This window comes from Oncorhynchus mykiss, chromosome 1, assembly GCF_013265735.2.
Source record: "Oncorhynchus mykiss isolate Arlee chromosome 1, USDA_OmykA_1.1, whole genome shotgun sequence".
Lineage (NCBI taxonomy): Eukaryota > Metazoa > Chordata > Actinopteri > Salmoniformes > Salmonidae > Oncorhynchus > Oncorhynchus mykiss.
In genome coordinates, this window is record NC_048565.1 from 5,736,601 (window position 1) to 5,757,926 (window position 21,326).

The 21,326-nt window shown below is 46.4% G+C and overlaps 1 protein-coding gene across 12 annotated transcripts in view; it reads left to right on the forward strand.

Annotated features, from left to right (window-relative positions):
- The window catches only part of LOC110526525 (ephrin type-B receptor 3), a 103,523-nt gene that overhangs the window by 72,430 nt on the left and 9,767 nt on the right, over window positions 1-21,326 (forward strand). For 2 of the 12 annotated variants that reach the window (XM_036984367.1, XM_036984452.1), the window contains exons 6-15: window positions 1,034-1,158; window positions 1,709-1,871; window positions 4,343-4,451; window positions 4,776-4,817; window positions 7,054-7,106; window positions 8,250-8,468; window positions 12,440-12,687; window positions 17,252-17,467; window positions 18,181-18,330; window positions 18,890-19,089. In XM_036984367.1, the coding sequence (XP_036840262.1) occupies window positions 1,034-1,158; window positions 1,709-1,871; window positions 4,343-4,451; window positions 4,776-4,817; window positions 7,054-7,106; window positions 8,250-8,468; window positions 12,440-12,687; window positions 17,252-17,467; window positions 18,181-18,330; window positions 18,890-19,089 (1,525 nt within the window). The remainder of the gene's footprint in view (window positions 1-1,033; window positions 1,159-1,708; window positions 1,872-4,342; window positions 4,452-4,775; window positions 4,818-7,053; window positions 7,107-8,249; window positions 8,469-12,439; window positions 12,688-17,251; window positions 17,468-18,180; window positions 18,331-18,889; window positions 19,090-21,326) is intronic. The other 10 variants (XM_036984615.1, XM_036984793.1, XM_036984485.1 and 7 more) reach the window with 7 other exon arrangements.

Sequence of the window (21,326 nt, forward strand, 5' to 3'; positions counted from 1 at the left end):
GGGAGGCCCAGCCCACCATGGTTACAGGTTAGTGTGGGGCTCAGCCCACCATTGTTACAGGTTAGTGTGGGGGGCCCAGACCACCATGGTTACAGGTTAGTGTGGGGCTCAGCCCACCATGGTTACAGGTTAGTGTGTGCGGCTCAGCCCACCATGGTTACAGGTTAGTGTGGGGGTCAGCCCACCATGGTTACAGGTTAGTGTGGGGCTCAGCCCACCATGGTTTCAGGTTAGTGTGGGGCTCAGCCCACCATGGTTACCAATTACTCCCCAGTGTCTTGGCCAGGAGGAGGCCCCTAGGCCCCTTAATCCTCAGGCTAGAGTGACCGGGGAATCTGCCCAGGGAGTATTGTCTGTGGGAGAGGTTGGAGTTTTTCAGGGAGTGATGGGTGGCTGCTGGTAGGCTACTACGTGGGGATGGGGTTTTGGGCTTGGGAAGAAAGAGGAGGAGAGAGAGAGAGAGAGAAGGGGGGAAGAGAGGGGGAGAGGTCTGTGGTGGTGGGGGTGACAAAGACAAGAGGAAGAAAGGAGCTCTACGTGAAAGGATCAAAGTACCGAACTAAGGGATTAGAAACCTTTCAACAAAAAGTATTGGTGGGAAAGAGGGAGAAACAGAGAGTGTGTGTGTTGGGGGGTGCAATGATACAGGAAGGAATGGAAGGAAGAGGTGGATACCCGGAGGAGAAGAGGTGGATATCCAGAGGAGAAGAGGTGGATACCCAGAGGAGAAGAGGTGGATACCCAGAGGAGAAGAGGTGGATACCCAGAGGAGAAGAGGTGGATACCAGGAGGAGAAGAGGTGGATACCAGGAGGAGAAGAGGTGGATACCAGGAGGAGAAGAGGTGGATACCCAGAGGAGAAGAGGTGGATACCCAGAGGAGAAGAGGTGGATAACTAGAGGAGATGAGGTGGATACCCAGAGGAGAATAGGTGGATACCAGGAGGAGAAGAGGTGGATACCAGGAGGAGAAGAGGTGGATACTAGCAGTGAATTAACATCCATTTTGTCTTCCCTGTGCCCCGCTCTCACAGCTCCATCTGCAGTACCTACAGTTCACCTGATGGGGGCCACAGCTAGCACCATGAGTCTTTCCTGGCTGCCCCCTGAAAAACCCAACGGGATCATTCTGGATTATGAGATTAAGTACCATGAGAAGGTAAGCAACAACACAAGTCAACACTTCTTATTTCCACATCCTATTTCACAAGTCTTATTTTTGCATAAGTAATATCACCCCATTCACCTCAACTACAACCGTTCTGACAAAAGCCTTAATCGTGTCCCTCTGTCTTTCTGTCTTTCTTTCTTTCCTTCCTTCGTTCCCCTCCCAATATCCTCCTAATTTCTTTCTATTCACCCCCCGACCTCCTTTTATAAAGTTGAAATGTTTCTGACTACTTCCATAACCTACACAAGGGGGGGGGGGGGGGGGGGGGGGGGTCCATGTGGATTGGCCTACCTGAGGAGAGAACAAAGTCTCTCAGCGTATCTCTATTTGTTGTCCTGTTGTAGTCGATGATTGAAAGCTCTCTCATGCCTCGTGCTGCCGTTCTCCGTCTGTTCGGGAAGATTTGTTGGACGCGACGTGCGCCTCACAGTGGGGTGTGGGGGAAGGCGATGAATACGGGTGATAATGATGCATGAGGGGATGTAGTTTGTTTTCTGATGCATTTCTAAACCGTTCCGTGTGCGTTTGGTTTTGGCAGGACCAGGGAGAAGCTATTGCCCACACCATGACCGCCCAAAGGAGTTCTGCCCGCATCGAGGGGCTGAAGGCCGGCACGCCATACGTGGTCCAGGTCCGGGCCCGCACGGTGGCCGGGTACGGTCGCTACAGCAGCCCCGCCGACTTCAGCACCAACCTGCAAAGTATGCTTGAGTTAACTTTATTGATCCCCAGAGGGGACATTGGGGTTTGTCACCAGCATTGGATACAGTGCATTCAGAAAGTATTCAGAACCCTTTGACTTTTTCTAAATTTTGTTACGTTACAGTTTTTTCTAAAAATTTATTAAATTAACTTTTCCCCTCATCAATCTACACACAGTACCCCAAAGTGACATCACAATACCCCATAATGACATCACAATACCCCATAATGACATCACAATACCCCAAAGTGACAATGCAAAAACAAGTTTTTAGAATGTTTGCAAGTGCATATAAAAAAATATATATATATACAGTGGGGCAAAAAAGTATTTAGTCAGCCACCAATTGTGCAAGTTCTCCCACTGAAAAAGATGAGAGAGGCCTGTAATTTTCATCATAGGTACACTTCAACTATGACAGACAAAATGAGAAAAAAAATCCAGAAAATCACATTGTAGGATTTTTAATGAATTTATTTGCAAATTATGGTGGAAAATAAGTATTTTTTCACAGTTGACAGTGCATGTCAGAGCAAAAAAACAAGCAATGGGTTCGAAGGAATTGTCTGTAGAGATCCGAGACAGGATTGTGTTGAGGCAAAGATCCGTGGAAGAGTATCAAAAAATGTCTGTAGAGTCGATGATCCCCAAGAACACTGTGGTCTCCATCATTCTTAAATGGAAGAAGTTTGGAACCACCAAGACTCTTCCTAGAGCTGGCTGCCCGGCCAAACTGAGCAATCGGGGGAGAAGGGTCTTGGTCAGGGAGGTGACCAACAACCTGATGGTCACTCTGACAGAGCTCCAGAATTCCTATGTGGAGATGGGAGAACCTTCCAGAAGGACAACCATCTCTGCAGCACTCCACCAATCAGGCCTTAATGATAGAGTGGCCGACGGAAGCCACTCCTCAGTAAAAGGCAGATGTCAGCCCACTTGGAGTTTGCCAAAACCTAAAGGACTCTCTAACCATGAGAAACAAGATTCTCTGGTCTGATGACACCAAGATTGAACTCTTTGGCCTAACTGCCAAGCATCATGTCTGGATGAAACATGGTACCATCCCTACGGTGTAGCATGGTGATCGCAGCATCATGCTGTGTGGATGTTTTTTAGTGGCAGGGACTGGGAGACTAGTCAGGATCGATGGAAAAATGAACGGGGCAAAGTACAGAGAGATCCTTGATGAAAACTTGTTCCAGAGTGCTCAGGACCTCAGACTGGGGGGAAAGTTCACATTTCAACAGCACAACAACCCTAAGCACACAGCCAACGCAGGAGTGTCTTCGGAAAATGTCTCTGAATGTCCTTGGGTGGTCCAGCCAGAGCCCTGACTTGAACCCGGGCTCATGCGCAGTGGCCGACCTCATGCGCAATGTCAAGCGTCGGCTGGAATTGTGTAAAGCTCACCACAATTGGATTCTGGAGCAGTGGAAGCCTGTTCTCTAGAGTGGTGAATCACACTTCACTATCTGGCAATCCAACAGACTAATCTGGGATTACGTTACCTGCCCCAATACATAGTGCCAGCTGTAAAGTTTGGTGGAGGAGGAATAATGGTCTGGGGATGTTTTTCATGGTTCGGGCTAGGCCGCTTAGTTCCAGTGAAGGGAAATCTTAACGCTACAGCATACACTTACATCCTAGACTATTCTGTGCTTCCAGCTTTGTGGCAACAGTTTGGGGAAGGCCTTTCCTGTTTCAACATGACAATGCCCTCTTGCACAAAGCGATGTCCATACAGAAATGGTTTGTCGAGATAGGTGTGGAAGAACTTGACTGGCCTGCACAGATCCCTGACCTGAACCCCATTGAACACATTTGGGATGGATTGGAAAGATGACTGCCCAACATCAGTAATGCTCTTGTGGCTGAATGGAAGCGAGTACCAGCAGCAATGTTCCAACATCTAGTGGAAAGCCTTCCCAGAAGAGTGGAGGCTTTTATAGCAGCAAAGCGGGGACCAACTCCATATTAATGCACATTATTTTGGAATGAGTTGTTGGACGATCAGGTTTCCACATACTTTTGGGAAAGTAGTCTCCCAGGAGTAAGTGTAGGAGTGGTTTCTAGGGGTAAAGGTAGGAATGGTTTCTAGTAGTAAGGGTAGGAATGGTAGTGGTAGGAATGGTTTCTAGGAGTAAGGGTAGGAATGCTTTCTAGTAGTAAGGGTAGGAATGCTTTCTAGGGGTAAGTGTAGGCATGGTTTCTAGGGGTAAGTGTAGGAATGCTTTCTCAGGGTAAGTGTAGGCATGGTTTCTAGGGGTAAGTGTAGGAATGCTTTCTAGGGGTAAGTGTAGGAAGGCTTTCTAAGGGTAAGTGTAGGAATGGTTTCTAGGGGTAAGGGTAGGAATGCTTTCTAGGGGTAAGGGTAGGAATGGTAAGGGTAGGAATGGTTTCTAGGAGTAAGGGTAGATTATTTGGGTAACGCTCTCGTGTTCACCTGACCTCTAACCTCTTGACCCCTAGGTGACCCAGAGAAGTCTCTTCAGGAGCAGCTGCCCCTCATCGTGGGTTCAGCCACTGCGGGTCTAGTCTTCATCATAGCTGTCGTTGTCATCGCCATCGTCTGCCTCAGGTGAGAATAAGTCGATAATACCCAGTGAACACTTTGTCGTTGAGACAACATTGGAAAAAGTTTCTTCATCTGACTTTCATTTTCATGTCTAGGATTTACCTCCATTGATAAAAATTATCCACAGCATTTCACCAAGCTCATGCAATATTACACAACGTGGTCATTTCTTCCATTTGTGTTTCAACACCAGCGTACTTTTAATTGAGAAAATTACATATTTCTCGCAATTCCTGGTGTATTTGATTTACAGATTGAAAAATCCCCCACAAAAAAACAAAATGGAAATGTCAACTTTTGAATGTGTTTACATCCTGAAACCCACAGAAGACACACAGGGACACTCGGGACTGGCGTGCCACCTATGAGGTTTGTGAGTAGGAGATTAGCTCTATCTAGTGAAAAGTCCCAAACAGATTTGCCTCCCAAAATCTTGCAAGGCTAGCCCTGCCCAATGGACACAGCATGAGCTGCAGCTGCTAGGAAATGATTGGCCTGCCTTCACGCGCTCGGACGCCGGCTGACCCCACTGAATCCTTTTGACTCCTATTCATTTGTAGGAACTTCAACATCCACTCAGATCCTGTAAAAGCATAGCTCGGCCTCACTTCGGTCATTCAACTCTACATAGCACTACTCATCTTTTACTGGGCGTCTGCATGTTGGTGAAGTGTGCGAGTTTGACACCCTTCCATTTTGGTGGCTGGTGCTCACCCACCTCTTTGCTGCCGTGGTGGAATGGTTCGTGGTGGAATGGTTCGTGGTGGAATGATTTGTGGTGGAATGGTTCGTGGTGGAATGGTTCGGTGTGAGCCGGCTGGTCTGAAGAGCAGGGCCCTCATCACGCTGAAAAAACTCCTTCCTCCTCTCCTCCTCTCTCTCTGTGTCTTAGCTTAGCACGCTAGTGTTTTTCTCTGTGTCTTAGCTTAGCACGCTAGTGTCTGTCTCTGTGTCTTAGCTTAGCACGCTAGTGTCTCTGTGTCTTAGCTTAGCTCGCTAGTGTCTGTCTCTGTGCCTTAGCTTAGCTCACTAGTGTCTGTCTCTGTGTCTTAGCTTAGCACGCTAGTGTCTGTCTCTGTGTCTTAGCTTAGCACGCTAGTGTCTGTCTCTGTGTCTTAGCTTATCTCATTAGTGTGTCTCTGTCTTAATTTAGCTCGCTAGCGTCTCTCTCTCTCTCTCTCTCTGTCTTAGTTTAGCTTGCAAGCTTCTGCCACGAGAGAAGGGAAAAAAGTAGAATGGTGGAAAAAAAGCAAAACTCAGAGCCTCCTCGGCATATTCCGGAACCACATTTGAATTGGAAATGAGATGCAAATCACCGTCGGGTATTATTGCCCCGGTTACTGGTTAGACAACAAAGGAACTACATTAACATGGATTTTCAACGTCCCCAACCCTCCCCCCCATTAATGGACTGATACTGAAGAAAGAAGAGAAAGCAGAGGATGAGTAAAGGAAAAGAGGGGGGGGGGGGGTAGTCTGAACCAGTACGTGGGAAGATGCGTTAAACTGGGTGTTGTGGGAAACAGTCTGCCATTGGGAGAGACTTTGTCCTTTACTTCTCGTGTTGGGCCATTATGTTTTCTCTCAGCTTTCATTTCATACATACAAAACAGAGTCCTACGTTTTCTACTCGATATATTGTCTTCTTCTGTAGTTTTACTAAAAATTCTGTATTTCTTAGCCTCGAATAGAAAGCTAAGTGAGCTTTATCCTAGTGAGAAATACAGTGTAATTCTCTATTTCTACAGACACAGGTATACTGAAATATATTTTAACTGACACAACTACACTGAAATATATTTTAACTGACACAACTATACTGAAATATATTTTAACTGACACAACTACACTGAAATATATTTTAACTGACACAACTACACTGAAATATATTTTAACTGACACAACTATACTGAAATATATTTTAACTGACACAACTATACTGAAATATATTTTAACTGAGACAACTGCACTGAAATATATTTTAACTGACGAAACTGTACTGAAATATATTTTAACGGACAGAACTACACTGAAAATATATTTTAACTGACACAGCTATACTGAAATCTATATTACCTGAAACAGCTAAACTGAAATCTATTTTAACTGACACAGCTATACTGAAATCTATATTACCTGACACAGCTATACTGACATCTCTATTACCTGACACAGCTATACTGAAATCTATATTACCTGACACAGCTATACTGAAATCTATATTACCTGACACAGCTAAACTGAAATCTATTTTAACTGACACAGCTATACTGACATCTATATTACCTGACACAGCTATACTGACATCTATATTACCTGACACAGCTATACTGACATCTATATTACCTGACACAGCTATACTGACATCTATATTACCTGACACAGCTATACTGACATCTATATTACCTGACACAGCTATACTGACATCTATATTACCTGACACAGCTATACTGACATCTATATTACCTGACACAGCTATACTGACATCTATATTACCTGACACAGCTATACTGACATCCTTTCCACACTCTCCTGTTCCATTAAGTATTGCTGTGTTGCGGCACATGACTGATTTTGTTTTTTTACCTCTGGTTTGGCCCCACAGGAAGCAGAGGAATGGCTCTGAGTCAGAGTACACAGAGAAACTTCAGCAGTACAGTAAGTCTCTACTGCCTATCCTGTCCTACATTATAAAGCCATCCCAAGATCCACATTCTAACAGACACTGTCTGAGCTTGACTTTGTCCCTACGTTCAACAGTATACATTCACACACTGCGTGTCCACAGCCGGTGATGTCATAACTGGCTTTACAATAACAGGCACAGATTAGACTGAATTATAGCATTGGTAGTGGCTGTGGAGCTCATTGAAATTGTGCCTCGACTGCTAAATCTTCTGTTAATCCAATCCGTACAGTGCACTAGGAAAGTATTCAGACCCCTTGACTTTTTTCCCCCACATTTTGTTACAGCCTTATTCTAAAATGGATTGAATAAAACATTTTCCTCATCAATCTACACACAATACCCCATAATGACAAAGTGAAAACAGGTAAAAAAAAAAATATATATATATATATATATATATATGTTTTAAACAGAATTACCCTATATACATTGGTATTCAGACCGTTTGCTATGAGATTCAAAATTGAGCTCAGGTGCTTCCTGTTTCCATTGGTCATCCTTGAGATGTTTCTACAACTTGATTGGAGTCCACCTATGGTAAATTAAATTGATTGGAAATGATTTGTAAAGGCACACACATGTTATATATAAGGTCCCACAGTTGACAGTGCATGTCAGAGCAAAAACCAAGCCATGTGGTCGAAGGAATTATCCATAGAGCTCAGAGACAGGATTGTGTCGAGGCACAGATCTGGGGAAGGGTACAGCATGTTGAAGCACGGTGGTGGCAGCAGCATCATGCTGTGGGGATGTTTTTCAGCGGCAAGGACAGGTTTGAGGGAAAGATGATCCCGGACTTGAACTAGATTGAACTTCTCTAGAGAGACCAAGCTTGTAGCGTAATACCCAAGAAGAATCGAGGCTGTAATCACTGCCAAAGGTGCTTCAACAAAATACTGAGTTAAGGGTGTGAATACTTTTGTAAATGTGATATTTCAGTTTTTTGATGAGGCAAAACTTTTTTTAAAATACACTTTAGAATAAGGCTGTAATGTAACAAAATGTGAAAAAAAGTAAAGGGGTCTGAACACTTTCCGAATGCCCAGTACATATTGTTTTCAATGGTAACTACTGCTTGACGGCCGTGATTCATGTGATTATTCCCGCTATTGAATCCCCTATAGTCACGCCGGGAATGAAGGTCTATATCGACCCCTTCACCTACGAGGACCCCAACGAGGCCGTCCGAGAGTTTGCGAAGGAGATCGACATCTCCTGCGTGAAGATCGAGGAGGTCATCGGCGCAGGTAACCAACCAAAGCTCCTGAGCTACAGGGGGAAGACTGCTAGTCACCTCCAGGCCATACCGTTAGAGGACTTCACGCCAAGCGGTACTTTCACTCAATTCATCATCCCAACCCCTGCCTCGCCTCGCACCCCCCAGCACTAGCCTCAGCCCCCCCCTAATCTAAAATCTGCACTTACGCCCTTGCAAAAATATGTCCCCCCACCTCTAATTCGCTTCACTCACAACCGTGGCCCCCCAGGTTGGCACCTAAGTGCCTGTTTGATTGCTAGCTACTTTCCACACTTTTTGTCCTTTTTAACCTTTTTTAAAAATGTATTTAACCTTTAACCTTTAAGAACTGCCCATTCCTGATCCTGGAGAGGTGCTCTGTAGTAGGAAGTTATTTTGTTCCTTCAAGTGTCATTAATTCAGTGACTTCCATTGGTTAGCTCTTCTACTTGAATGTAACTGACTTAATCATCATCTAGGAGGGTTGATTGGCTGGTCAAGCAGCTAGAACAGCAGCCTTCCAGGTTCAGGATTGGTCATCTCAGAACACCCCCCCCCCCCCCAAGATTCTCAAGGGTCAATGTTAAACGGGGCCACTCTAAAGACCCTTTGACCCTTGACCTCCGTATGTGGTCGTCCTTCTTGTTTCCCTTTAGATTACCCTTGCTCCTTCCCTCCACCCTTTTTTGATGCACTAGTTAGTAATCTTGAAATCATAAATGATTTGATATCTTGAAATATTAGTAATATTTTTTGCAAAAAAAAGCTGTAGGATTTGTTCCCGGCTCAGAGTTGAATTCTCAGCCTTGTGTCTGGGCCGAATGAAGACTTGTGATGATGGGAAGTTGGATTTGAGGTTTACGTCACCTGCAGCTGAGCCCCCTCCACTCTACTACTACTACTACTACTACTACTACTACTACTACTACTACTACTACAAGGGCTTAACACCTACTGCTGCTTCTTGAACCCGTCGCTTCCCAGCCTTCGCCTTAAGTGACGAACCCCAACCCCTGTCTCCCCTCCCCTTTACCCTCCCTCCCACCGATCATCCCTCCCTCCCTCCCTCCCTCCCTCACTTCCCTTGTTTCTCTTGCTCTCACACACTCTCGCACCTGGTTGGCGTATTAGGCCCGAGACGCAAAACCTCCACAACCGCCAAGCTTCTCTCTCCTCCTGTCTCTTCTTCTGACCCCGCCCCCGATCCCTCAGAAGCCTAATCTACCCCACCACCCCCACCCCCACCTATACCTCTACCCTCCCATCTCTACCTCTACCCTCCCATCGGTACCTCTACCCCCACCTATACCTCTACCCTCCAACCTCTAACTCTACCCCCCCACCTATACCCCTAACCCCCCACCTCCACCTCTACCCTCCCACCTATACCTCTACCTCTACCCTCCCATCTATACCTCTACCCTCCCACCTATACCTATACCCTCCCACTTATACCTCTACACTCCCACCTATACCTCTACCTTCCCAAATATACCTCTACTGTCCTATCTCTACCTCTACCCTCACATCTCTACCTCTACCCTCCCACCTGTACCTCTACCTCCACCCCCACCCCCACCTCTATCTCAACCCTCCCGCCTATTCCTCTACCCTCCCACCTCTACCTCTTCCCTCCCACCTCTACCTCTACCCTCCCATCTCTACCTCTACCCTCCCACCTATACCTCTACTCTCCCACCTATACCTCTACCCTCCTACCTCTACCTCTACTCTCCCACCTATACCTCTACCCTCCCACCTATACCTCTACCCCCCACCTATACCTCTACCCTCCCACCTCTACCTCTACCCTCCCACCTCTTCCTCTACCCTCCCATCTCTACCTCTACCCTCCCACCTATACCTCTACCCTCCAACCTATACCTCTACCCCCCCACCTATACCTCTACCCTCCCACCTATACCTCTACCCCCAACCATACCTCTACCCCCACCTATACCTCTACCCCCACCTCTGTCTCTACCCTCCCACCTCTGTCTCTACCCACCCACCTATACCTCTACCCTTCCACATATACCTCTACCCTCACCTATACCTTTACCTCTACCTCCATTCCAACCTATTCCTCTATTCCCACCTCTACATCTACCCTCCCACTTTTGCTTCTACCCTCCCACCTCTATCCTCCCACCTCTACCTCTACACCTCTACCCTCCCACCTCTACCTCTACCCTCCCACCTCTACCTCTACCCTCCCACCTATACCTCTACCCTCCCACCTATACTTCTACTCTCCCACCTATACCTCTACCCTCCCACCTCTACCTCTACCCTCCCACCTATACCTCTACCTTCCTACCTCTACCTCTACTCTCCCACCTATACCTCTACCCTCCTACCTCTACCTCTACTCTCCCACCTATACTTCTACTCTCCCACCTCTACCTCTACTCTCCTACCTCTACCCTCCCATCTCTACCTCTACCCTCCCATCGGTACCTCTACCCCCACCTATACCTCTACCCTCCAACCTCTAACTCTACCCCCCACCTATACCCCTAACCCCCCACCTCCACCTCTACCCTCCCACCTATACCTCTACCTCTACCCTCCCACCTATACCTCTACCTTCCTACCTCTACCTCTACTCTCCCACCTATACCTCTACCCTCCTACCTCTACCTCTACTCTCCCACCTATACTTCTACCCTCCCACCTCTACCTCTACTCTCCTACCTCTACCCTCCCATCTCTACCTCTACCCTCCCATCGGTACCTCTACCCCCACCTATACCTCTACCCTCCAACCTCTAACTCTACCCCCCACCTATACCCCTAACCCCCCACCTCCACCTCTACCCTCCCACCTATACCTCTACCTCTACCCTCCCACCTATACCTCTACTCTCCCACCTATACCTCTACCCTCCTACCTCTACCTCTACTCTCCCACCTATACCTCTACCCTCCCACCTACACCTCTACCCCCCACCTATACCTCTACCCTCCCACCTCTACCTCTACCCTCCCACCTCTTCCTCTACCCTCCCATCTCTACCTCTACCCTCCCACCTATACCTCTACCCTCCAACATATACCTCTACCCCCCCACCTATACCTCTACCCTCCCACCTATACCTCTACCCCCAACCATACCTCTACCCCCACCTATACCTCTACCCCCACCTCTGTCTCTACCCTTCCACCTCTGTCTCTACCCTCCCACCTATACCTCTACCCTCACCTATACCTTTACCTCTACCTCTATTCCAACCTATTCCTCTATTCCCACCTCTACATCTACCCTCCCACTTTTGCTTCTACCCTCCCACCTCTATCCTCCCACCTCTACCTCTACACCTCTACCCTCCCACCTCTACCTCTACCCTCCCACCTATACCTCTACCCTCCCACCTATACTTCTACTCTCCCACCTATACCTCTACCCTCCCACCTCTACCTCTACCCTCCCACCTATACCTCTACCTTCCTACCTCTACCTCTACTCTCCCACCTATACCTCTACCCTCCTACCTCTACCTCTACTCTCCCACCTATACCTCTACCCTCCCACCTCTACCTCTACTCTCCTACCTCTACCTCTACTCTCCCACCTATACCTCTACCCTCCTACCTCTACCTCTACCCTCCCACCTATACCTCTATTCCAACCTATACATCTTCCCAAACATATACCTCTACCCTCCCACCTCCCCTCTACCCATACATATACCCCTACCCTCCCACCTCCCTCACTCTCTTATCAAGCTTTTCCCCCTACCCCAAACTACCCACGTCCACCCACTCTAAGCTTTTAGTTGTCCCTCAGCCATCCCTTACTCTCACCCTCCTCTCGCTTTCCCCCTTTTTTCTACTGCTCCTAGCCACCGTTCACCGTTCACCCCGAGCCCCCCCCCCCCCCCCCCACCCCCACTCTCTATCTCCCGCTTCCCTTCCCTGGCTCCTTGTTTCTAACCAGTAAACTGTCCCTCTCCCCCTCTCTCCCCCACTCTCCTCCACTCTCCTCCACTCTTCCGATCCTTCCTCTCTTCCCCCCTCCATATCTCTCTCTCTTTCGCTGTCTCCCATTCCTCACTCTCACAGGAGAGTTTGGGGAGGTGTGTCGTGGGCGTCTGAAGCTGCCCGGACGACGGGAGATCATTGTGGCTATCAAGACACTCAAGGTGGGCTACACCGACAGGCAGAGGCGGGACTTCCTGAGCGAAGCGAGCATCATGGGACAGTTTGACCACCCGAACATAATCCGGTTGGAGGGCGTGGTCACCAAGAGCCGACCAGTCATGATCGTCACAGAGTTTATGGAGAACGGAGCGCTGGACTCTTTCTTAAGGGTAAGAGAGCATGTGGAATACACACACACACACACACACACACACACACACATTCAAAATCTGCGCTCTGTAAAACTGCCCAGATAACTGATGCTCTTGAACACACTTCATAAATGTCTATTTGTAATCGTCACATCATCTGCACCACTACCCAGCAAAAGCACAAGAGCATATCTCCCCCCGATCTTCTCTATTAATGTCCTCGTATTCCACACCCTCTCCATCTCTTTGGGAAAAGGCCCTAACCCTCGTCTGTTGCCAATATCAGACAAACGCGCCACTCCTCTCGCTGTCTCTGACATTTACAGAGGATTCACTCAGCTTATGAATCACTGCCTCTCCCTTAAATTAAATACTGGTTGACACTGAGAGAGAGAGAGAGAGAGAGAGAGAGAGAGAGAGAGAGAGAGAGAGAGAGAGAGAGATAGAGAGAGAGAGAGAGATAAATAGAGAGATAGTAAGAATAAGAAAGAGTGCAAGAGATGAACAGAGAGACAGAGAGCAACCAAATAGAGTGGTGAGGAGAGACAGAGAGATTTTATTAAATTTTTTATTTTTCAGGATCCCCATTAGTGGATGCCAATGGAGACAGCTAGTCTTACTGGGGTCCGATACCACGGAGACAGCTAGTCTTACTGGGGTCCGAAAAATCATGAAAAGACATTACAGACAAAATACTTTACAATTTACATACATTTAAACACTACATGTTAATGTTTTTAAAACGTATCTATCAGTTCCACACACATGTCAGTACAAACACACAATGAGAAGGTCACATGGGGGAGAGGTGCATGTTCCTTGACGTGTTGCTTTATTAGTTTTTTTTTATACCAGGTTAACTGTTCACTTACGCTATATAAGATGTAAGGGAGTGCACCCGTGGCTCTGTATAATACTGTAGTTTTCCTGGAATTCGTTCTGGACCTGGGGACTGTGAAAAGACCCCTGGTGGCATGTCTGGTGTGTGTGTGTCAGTGCAGTGTGGAAGTTGACTATGCAGCCATTTGGAATTTCCAACACAATAATGTTTCTCATGAAAACAAGAACTCAACTCTTAGCCAAGAAAGCCTGGCATGCACAGTATTAGTATTAGCCCTCTGATTACAATGAAGAGCAAGACGTGCCACTCTGTTCTGTGCCAGCTGCACCTTAACTAGGTCTTTTGTTGCAGCACTTGACCACAGAACTGGACAATAATCAAGATAAGATAATACTAGAGCCTGCGGGACTTGCTTTGTGAAGTGTGGTGTCAAAAAAGCAGAGCATCTCTTTATTATGGACAGACCTCTTCCCGTCTTTACAACTATTAAATCTATATGTTTTGACCATGACAGTTTACAATCTAAGGTAACACCAAGTAATTTAGTCTCCTCAACTTGTTCAACAGCCACACCATTCATTACCAGGTGCGGCTGAGATCCAGGATCGATTTATACCAAAAACAACTCTTAGTTTTAGAAATGTTCAGGACCAATGTAATACTGGACTCCCACCCAAAACAGACCGCAACTGTTTATTAAGGGCTTCAGTGACTTAGTTAGTTGTGGTTGCTGATGCGCATATGGTTGAATCATCAACACACATGCTTTGTTTAATGACAGTGGCAGGTCATTGGTAAAAATGCAAAAGATTAGAGGGCCTAGAGAGGTGCCCTGCGGTACACCACACTTTACATTTTTGACATTAGACAGGCTTCCATTAAACCTCTTGAGTTCTTTTAGATGTATAGCTCTGAATCCACGATATGGCAAAGCTTGAAAAACCATTACGCATACATTTTCTCAACAACAGGTTATGGTCAATAATATCAAAGGCTCCACTGAAATCTAACAGTACAGCTCCCACAATCATCTTATTATCAATTTCTTTCAACCAATCGTCAGTCATTTGTATCAGTGCAGTACTTCTCTTTAAGCTTGCTGCAAGTCTGTTGTTAACTTGTTTACAGAGAAATAGCATTGTATTCGGTGAAAAACGTTTTTTTTTAGAACAGTTTGGTAAGAGCTGGCAACAAGTTGATAGGTCTGCTGTTAAAACCAGTAAAGGCCACTTTATCACTCATGGTTAGTGGAATTACTTTGGCTTCCCTCCAAGGCCTGAGGACAAAGACTTTCCTCTAGACTCAGATTAAAGATATGACAGATAGGAGTGGCTATAGAGTCAGCTACCATCCTCAGTAGCTTTCCATCTGTTGTCAATGCCAGGAGGTTTGTCTTTATTGAACGATAACAATACCTTTACCATCCCGTCCACACTATCTTTACAAAATTCTTACCTGCAATGCTTTTCTTTCATTAGTCATGTTTTTATGCATGAGTATGATGGCTCATTGTTCATTGTTGGCATTTCCTGTCTAAGTTAGCCCACTTTGCCAATTAAGTTATCAATAAAATTAATTCGCAACATCAAAATCATTTTGTGATGAATAAGCCATCTGATTCGATGAAAGATGGAGTTGAATTTGTCTTTTTTTTCCCCCATCATTCTTTATATCATTGATCTTGGCTTCATAATACAGTTTCTTCTTCTTGTTGAGTTTGGTCACATCATTTCTCAATTTGCAGTATGTCAGCCAGTCAGATGTGCAGCCAGACTTACTAGACACTCCTTTTACCCGTTTTTCTCCGTAAACCATACAGTTATTCAATTCCACATCAATCCATGGAGCCTTAACAGTTCTAACAGTCAGTTTCTTAACTAACAAGTGCATGATTATCAATAATTGGAGGAAGTTCTTTCATAAATGAATCAATTGCAACGTGTGGATGATCCTTATTAATCCACATTATATCAACATATATTTTTTTTAAACATCATTCACATAAGAGTGACAGCAAAATCCTTGGTATGGTCTCTTATACACTATTTTAGGACCAGCTGTTGGAACTTTCCTGGATATAGTCACTATATTGTGATCACTGCATCCAATGGGTACGGATACAGTTTTAGAACAAAGGTCTACGGTATTATTAAAAATGTGATCGATACATGTGGATGATCTTGTTTCTGTAGCATTTGGAAACACCCTGGTACAGTAGATTGATTAATAACCCGAACCAGATTACAGACACTGGTTATAGTGAGAAGCTTCCTCTTGAGTGGACAGCTTGATGAAAACGAGTCAATATTCAGGCCCCCCCAAAAAAGTAGAGCTATCACATACACTATCAAGCACATATTATTTAGATACTGACTGTTAGCACTTGGAGGCCTATGACAACACCCCAAAAGAAAAGGCTTTAGATGTGCCAGGTGAACCTGCAACCACAACACTTGACATAAATTATTCTCTAATCGTTACTTGGCTCTGAATATATACAGCAACACCTCCCCCCACAAGCATTCCTGTCTCTTCTATATATGTTATATCCTTTTATTGCTACTGCCGAATCATCAAATTAATTATCTAAGTGAGTCGCAGAACTGGCTAATATATGAATGTTATCTGATGTTAGCAAGTTATTGATTTCATGAACCTTATTTCTAAGGATACATATATTAATAAGGGCTATTTCCTGTTTTCCTTGTCAGAGATAGAAATAATAAAAACAAAGCAAGAGAAAAAAATATACATAAAAATATATACATTTAGCAGTCCATTAATTAGTTGGTGTGTGTAAGTGTGTTTGAGCTGTGGGGTTGAAGCTACGAACCCATAGGCTTGGCTCTCTCAACCCTTCCAGGCTTTTGGGAGGAAGGGGGGACAATGAGCCTGTCATAGCGGATGTAAGCAATGTCCCCACGCGCTCTGGCAACATTTATAGCAGGAATAAGTTCTTTCCTCTTCTGGCGTACAGCTTCAGGAAAGTCCTCGTTGAGGAAGATATACGTTTCTCTCAAGTCCTTGGCTCTTTCCAGAACAGCTCCTTGTCCTTGAACCTCAGGAACTTGACAACTACCGGCCTGGACCTGTCACCTGGGCCGGTGGTGGGTTTTCCAGTTCTGTGGTCGCGATCCACCTCGTTCTTCCTGTGGTCCATCTTCAGTTTCTCCAAGACAATTTCCCACACTTTGTCCTCAGACTCCATCTCGGTCTCATGTGGAGATTATGTAATTCTGTACACAACCATGTTGTTCCTCCTTGATCGTCCCTGGAGATAATCCAATTTCATTGTTATTACAGATCCACATTCATAGCTGAGATCCTCTCTCAATGACTTTCAGATTGCTGTCATCTTGCCATTCTCCTGTTTGAACTCATCGAGCTGACCCTGGGAGAACAGCAAACTGTTCTTCAGGTCCCGGACCTTTCTGGTCAGGTCGTCCATTATTTTATTAGTTGACTCCAACAGCATTTGGACTCAACACTTGAAGCTATTTAATTGGTTGGGAAACAATTGCTTGTAGAATTATTTTTGTAACACTTTTCAATAGACTTTCAAAACTTTCCTAAACAACAAACCAAGTTCTTTCTCATTCCGTGTTCAACAGGCAGTAAATGTGTGTTTGTGTATATATATATGTGAGAAGAATATGATCATGTTAAATAATGATTGAATCTAGTATATATGTTTTTAATATGATATACTGACCTTTTTATCTCTATCTCTGAATCTGCCAGCTCAATGACGGGCAGTTCACAGTGATCCAGCTGGTGGGCATGTTGCGTGGCATCGCCGCGGGCATGAAGTATCTTTCTGATATGAACTACGTTCACCGGGACCTGGCAGCTCGCAACATTCTGGTCAACAGCAACCTGGTGTGTAAGGTGTCCGACTTCGGCCTGTCGCGATTCCTTGAAGACGACGCCACGGACCCAACCTATACCAGCTCACTGGTGAGTATCGAGGACACTAAGGGAGTCTGCTGAGTGTCTAGGACACTGAGGGGGTCTTTGGGAGTGTCTAGGACACTGAGGGAGGCTGGTGAGTGTCTAGGACACTGGGGGAGCCTACTGAGTGTCTAGGACACCGAGGGAGTCTGCTGAGTGTCTAGGACACTGAGGGAGGTTGGTGAGTGTCTAGGACACTGAGGGAGTCTGCTGAGTGTCTAGGAAACTGAGGAAGTTTGCTAAGTGTCTAGAACATCGAGGGAGGTTGGTGAGTGTCTAGGACACTGAGGGAGTCTGCTGAGTGTCTAGGAAACTGAGGAAGTTTGCTAAGTGTCTAGGACACTGAGGTAGTCTGGTGAGTGTCTAGAACACTGAGGGAGTCTGATGAGGGAGTCTGGTGAGTGTCTAGAACACAGGGAGTCTGCTTAGTGTCTAGGACACTGAGGGAGTCTGTTTAGTGTCTTGGACACTGAGGGAGTCTGGTGAGTGTCTAGGACACTGAGGGAGTCTGGTGAGTGTCTAGGACACTGAGGGAATCTGGTTAGTGTCTAGGACTGAGGGAGTCTTTTGGAGTGTGTATTGGCATCTATGTCAAGTCTTGAATGAGTGGTAATAAATTGTGTGTGTGTGTGACTCTGTGTGTGTGTGTGTGTGTGTGTGTGTATGTGTGACTCCATCCCCAGTATTTCACGCTCACCTACTCATTCGCATATCCACAGGGAGGCAAGATTCCGATTCGCTGGACGGCTCCCGAGGCCATTGCCTACAGGAAGTTCACCTCGGCCAGTGACGTGTGGAGCTATGGCATCGTCATGTGGGAAGTGATGTCGTACGGAGAGCGGCCATATTGGGACATGAGCAACCAGGACGTGAGTGAAACTACTTTACTTCACGTTCCCACGATCCCAAAAAACACTGTAACAATCTCTGAATCCCCCATTCTCTGGTTCCTTGTCCTTTCATCATCCATTGTCTTTCTTCCATCTCTTCTGCCCCCCCTTCCCCCCCCCCAATCATTCCTCCATCTCTCCTGCCCCCTTCCCCCCTCCCTCCCCCTCCCATCTTTCCTCCATTTCTCCTGCCTCCTTCCCCCCTCGCTCCCCCTAACATCTTTCCTGCCCCCTTCTCATGCTCTCTCTTATCTTCCCCCTCTCTTCCTCCCCCTTCCCCCTTCCCTTCCATCTTTCCTCCTTACGTTGTTCCCTTCTTGACTATAATCCCATCTCTCTTTCACTTCCTACCTCCTATCCCTTCTCTTTCTCTTCCTACCTCATATCCCTACTCTGCCCAGTGATCACCCTATCCTTTGTATGCCTCTTCATTCAAACCCCTAATTCCCAAGAAAATATCTGACCCAGGTCTGATTCTAACCCACTCTTAATTAACGCAGATCTCTCCTCTCCTCTCTTCTCCCCTTCAACCCTCCAGGTTATAAACGCAGTGGAGCAGGACTACCGGCTGCCCCCGCCCATGGACTGCCCAACGGCACTGCACCAGCTCATGCTTGACTGCTGGGTCAAGGAAAGAAACCTCCGGCCTAAGTTCTCCCAGATCGTCGCAACACTGGACAAGCTCATCCGCAACGCCGCCAGCCTCAAGGTGGTCACCAGCAGCACGCACTCTTCCGGGTAAGCCCATCAGCTATCACAACCAGTCTGCCACATCTCAACCTAGTTAGCAGATACCTCAATCTGGTGCTAGTAGGGTTGCACAACTCCCCAAATCCACAGGTTTTCCCAGGATATCTAGAACCTTGGAATATTCCATCCAGGATATCTAGAACCTTGGAATATTCCATCCAGGATAGCTAGAACCTTGGAATATTCCATCCAGGATATCTAGAACCTTGGAATATTCCATCCAAGATAACTAGAACCTTGGAATATTCCATCCAGGATATCTAGAACCTTGGAATATTCCAATCAAATCAAATCAAATGTATTTATATAGCCCTTCGTACATCAGCTGATATCTCAAAGTGCTGTACAGAAACCCAGCCTAAAAACCCCAAACAGCAAGCAATGCAGGTGTAGAAGCACGGTGGCTAGGAAAAACTCCCTAGAAAGGCCAAAACCTAGGAAGAAACCTAGAGAGGAACCAGGCTATGTGGGGTGGCCAGTCCTCTTCTGGCTGTGCCGGGTGGAGATTATAACAGAACGTGGCCAAGATGTTCAAATGTTCATAAATGACCAGCATGGTAGAATAATAATAAGGCAGAACAGTTGAAACTGGAGCAGCAGCACGGTCAGGTGGACTGGGGACAGCAAGGAGTCATCATGTCAGGTAGTCCTGGGGCATGGTCATAGTGCTCAGGTCAGTTGAAACTGGAGCAGCAGCACGGCCAGGTGGACTGGGGACAGCAAGGAGTCATCATGTCAGGTAGTCCTGGGGCATGGTCCTAGGGCTCAGGTCCTCCGAGAGAGAGAACGAAAGAGAGAAGGAGAGAATTAGAGAACGCACACTTAGATTCACACATATTCCATCCAGGATAGCTAGAACCTTTGAATATTCCATCCAGGATAGCTAGAACCTTGGAAAATTCCATCCAGGATATCTAGAACCTTGGAAAATTCCATCCAGGATATCTAGAACCTTGGAAAATTCCATCCAGGATATCTACAAATCCTGGGAATTCTGAGAAAATTTTGGGACCCTATGTACTGGTTTGAAGTATGTAGCCTGTATTCCATCTTACTTCAATCATACCACAGGTCCACAGATGACGTAATCTCAATCGCACTCCAAACTGCCCTTTCCCACCTCAACAAAAGGAACACCTATGTGAGAATGCTGTTCATTGACTACATCTAAGCGTTCAACACCATAGGACCCCAAAAGCTCATCACTAAGCTAAGGACCCTGGGACTAAAGCCCTCCCTCTGAAACTGGATCCTGAACTTCCTGACGGGCCTCCCCCAGGTGTAAGGGTAGGCAACGCTGATCCTCAACAATGGGCCCCTCAGGGTTGCATACTTAGTCCCCTCCTGTACTCCCTGTTCACCCACGACTGCGTGGCCAAGCACGACTCCAACACCATCATTAAGTTAACTGATGACACAACAGTGGTAGGCCTGATCACCGACAACGATGAGACAGCCTATAGGGAGGAGGTCAGAGACCTGGTGGTAGGCCTGATCACCGACAACGATGAGACAGCCTATAGGGAGGAAGTCAGAGACCTGGTGGTAGGCCTGATCACCGACAACGATGAGACAGCCTATAGGGAGGAGGTCAGAGACCTGGCAGTGTGGTGTCAGGGCAACAACCTCTCACTCAATGTGATCAAGACCAATGAGCTGATCGTGGACTATAGGAAAAGGAGGGTCGAACATGCCTCATTCACATCGACGGAGCTGAAGTGGAGCGGGTCGAGAGTTTCAAGTTCCTTGGTGTCCACATCACCAACAAACTATCATGGTCCAAACACACCAAGACAGTTGTGAAGAGGCCAACACTACACTTTTTTCCCCTCAGGAGACTGAAAAAAATGTGACACGGGTCCCCAGATCCTCAAAAAGTTATACAGCTGCACCATCGAGATCATCCTGACAGGGTTGCATCACCGACCGTTATGGAAACTGCTCGGCATCTGACCGTAAGGCGCTATAGAGGGTAGTGCGTACGGCCCAGTACATCACTGGGGCCAAGCTTCCAGTCATCCAGGACCTATATACTAGGTGGTGTCAGAGGTTGGCCCAAAAAAATTGTCAAAGACTCCAGTCATCCATGTCCTGGACTGTTTTCTCTGCTACCGCACAACAAGCGGTACCGGAGAGCCAAGTCTATGACTAAAAAGCTCCCTAACAGCTCAAGCCTTAAGACTGCTGAACAATTAATCAAATGGCCACCCAAACTATTTACATTG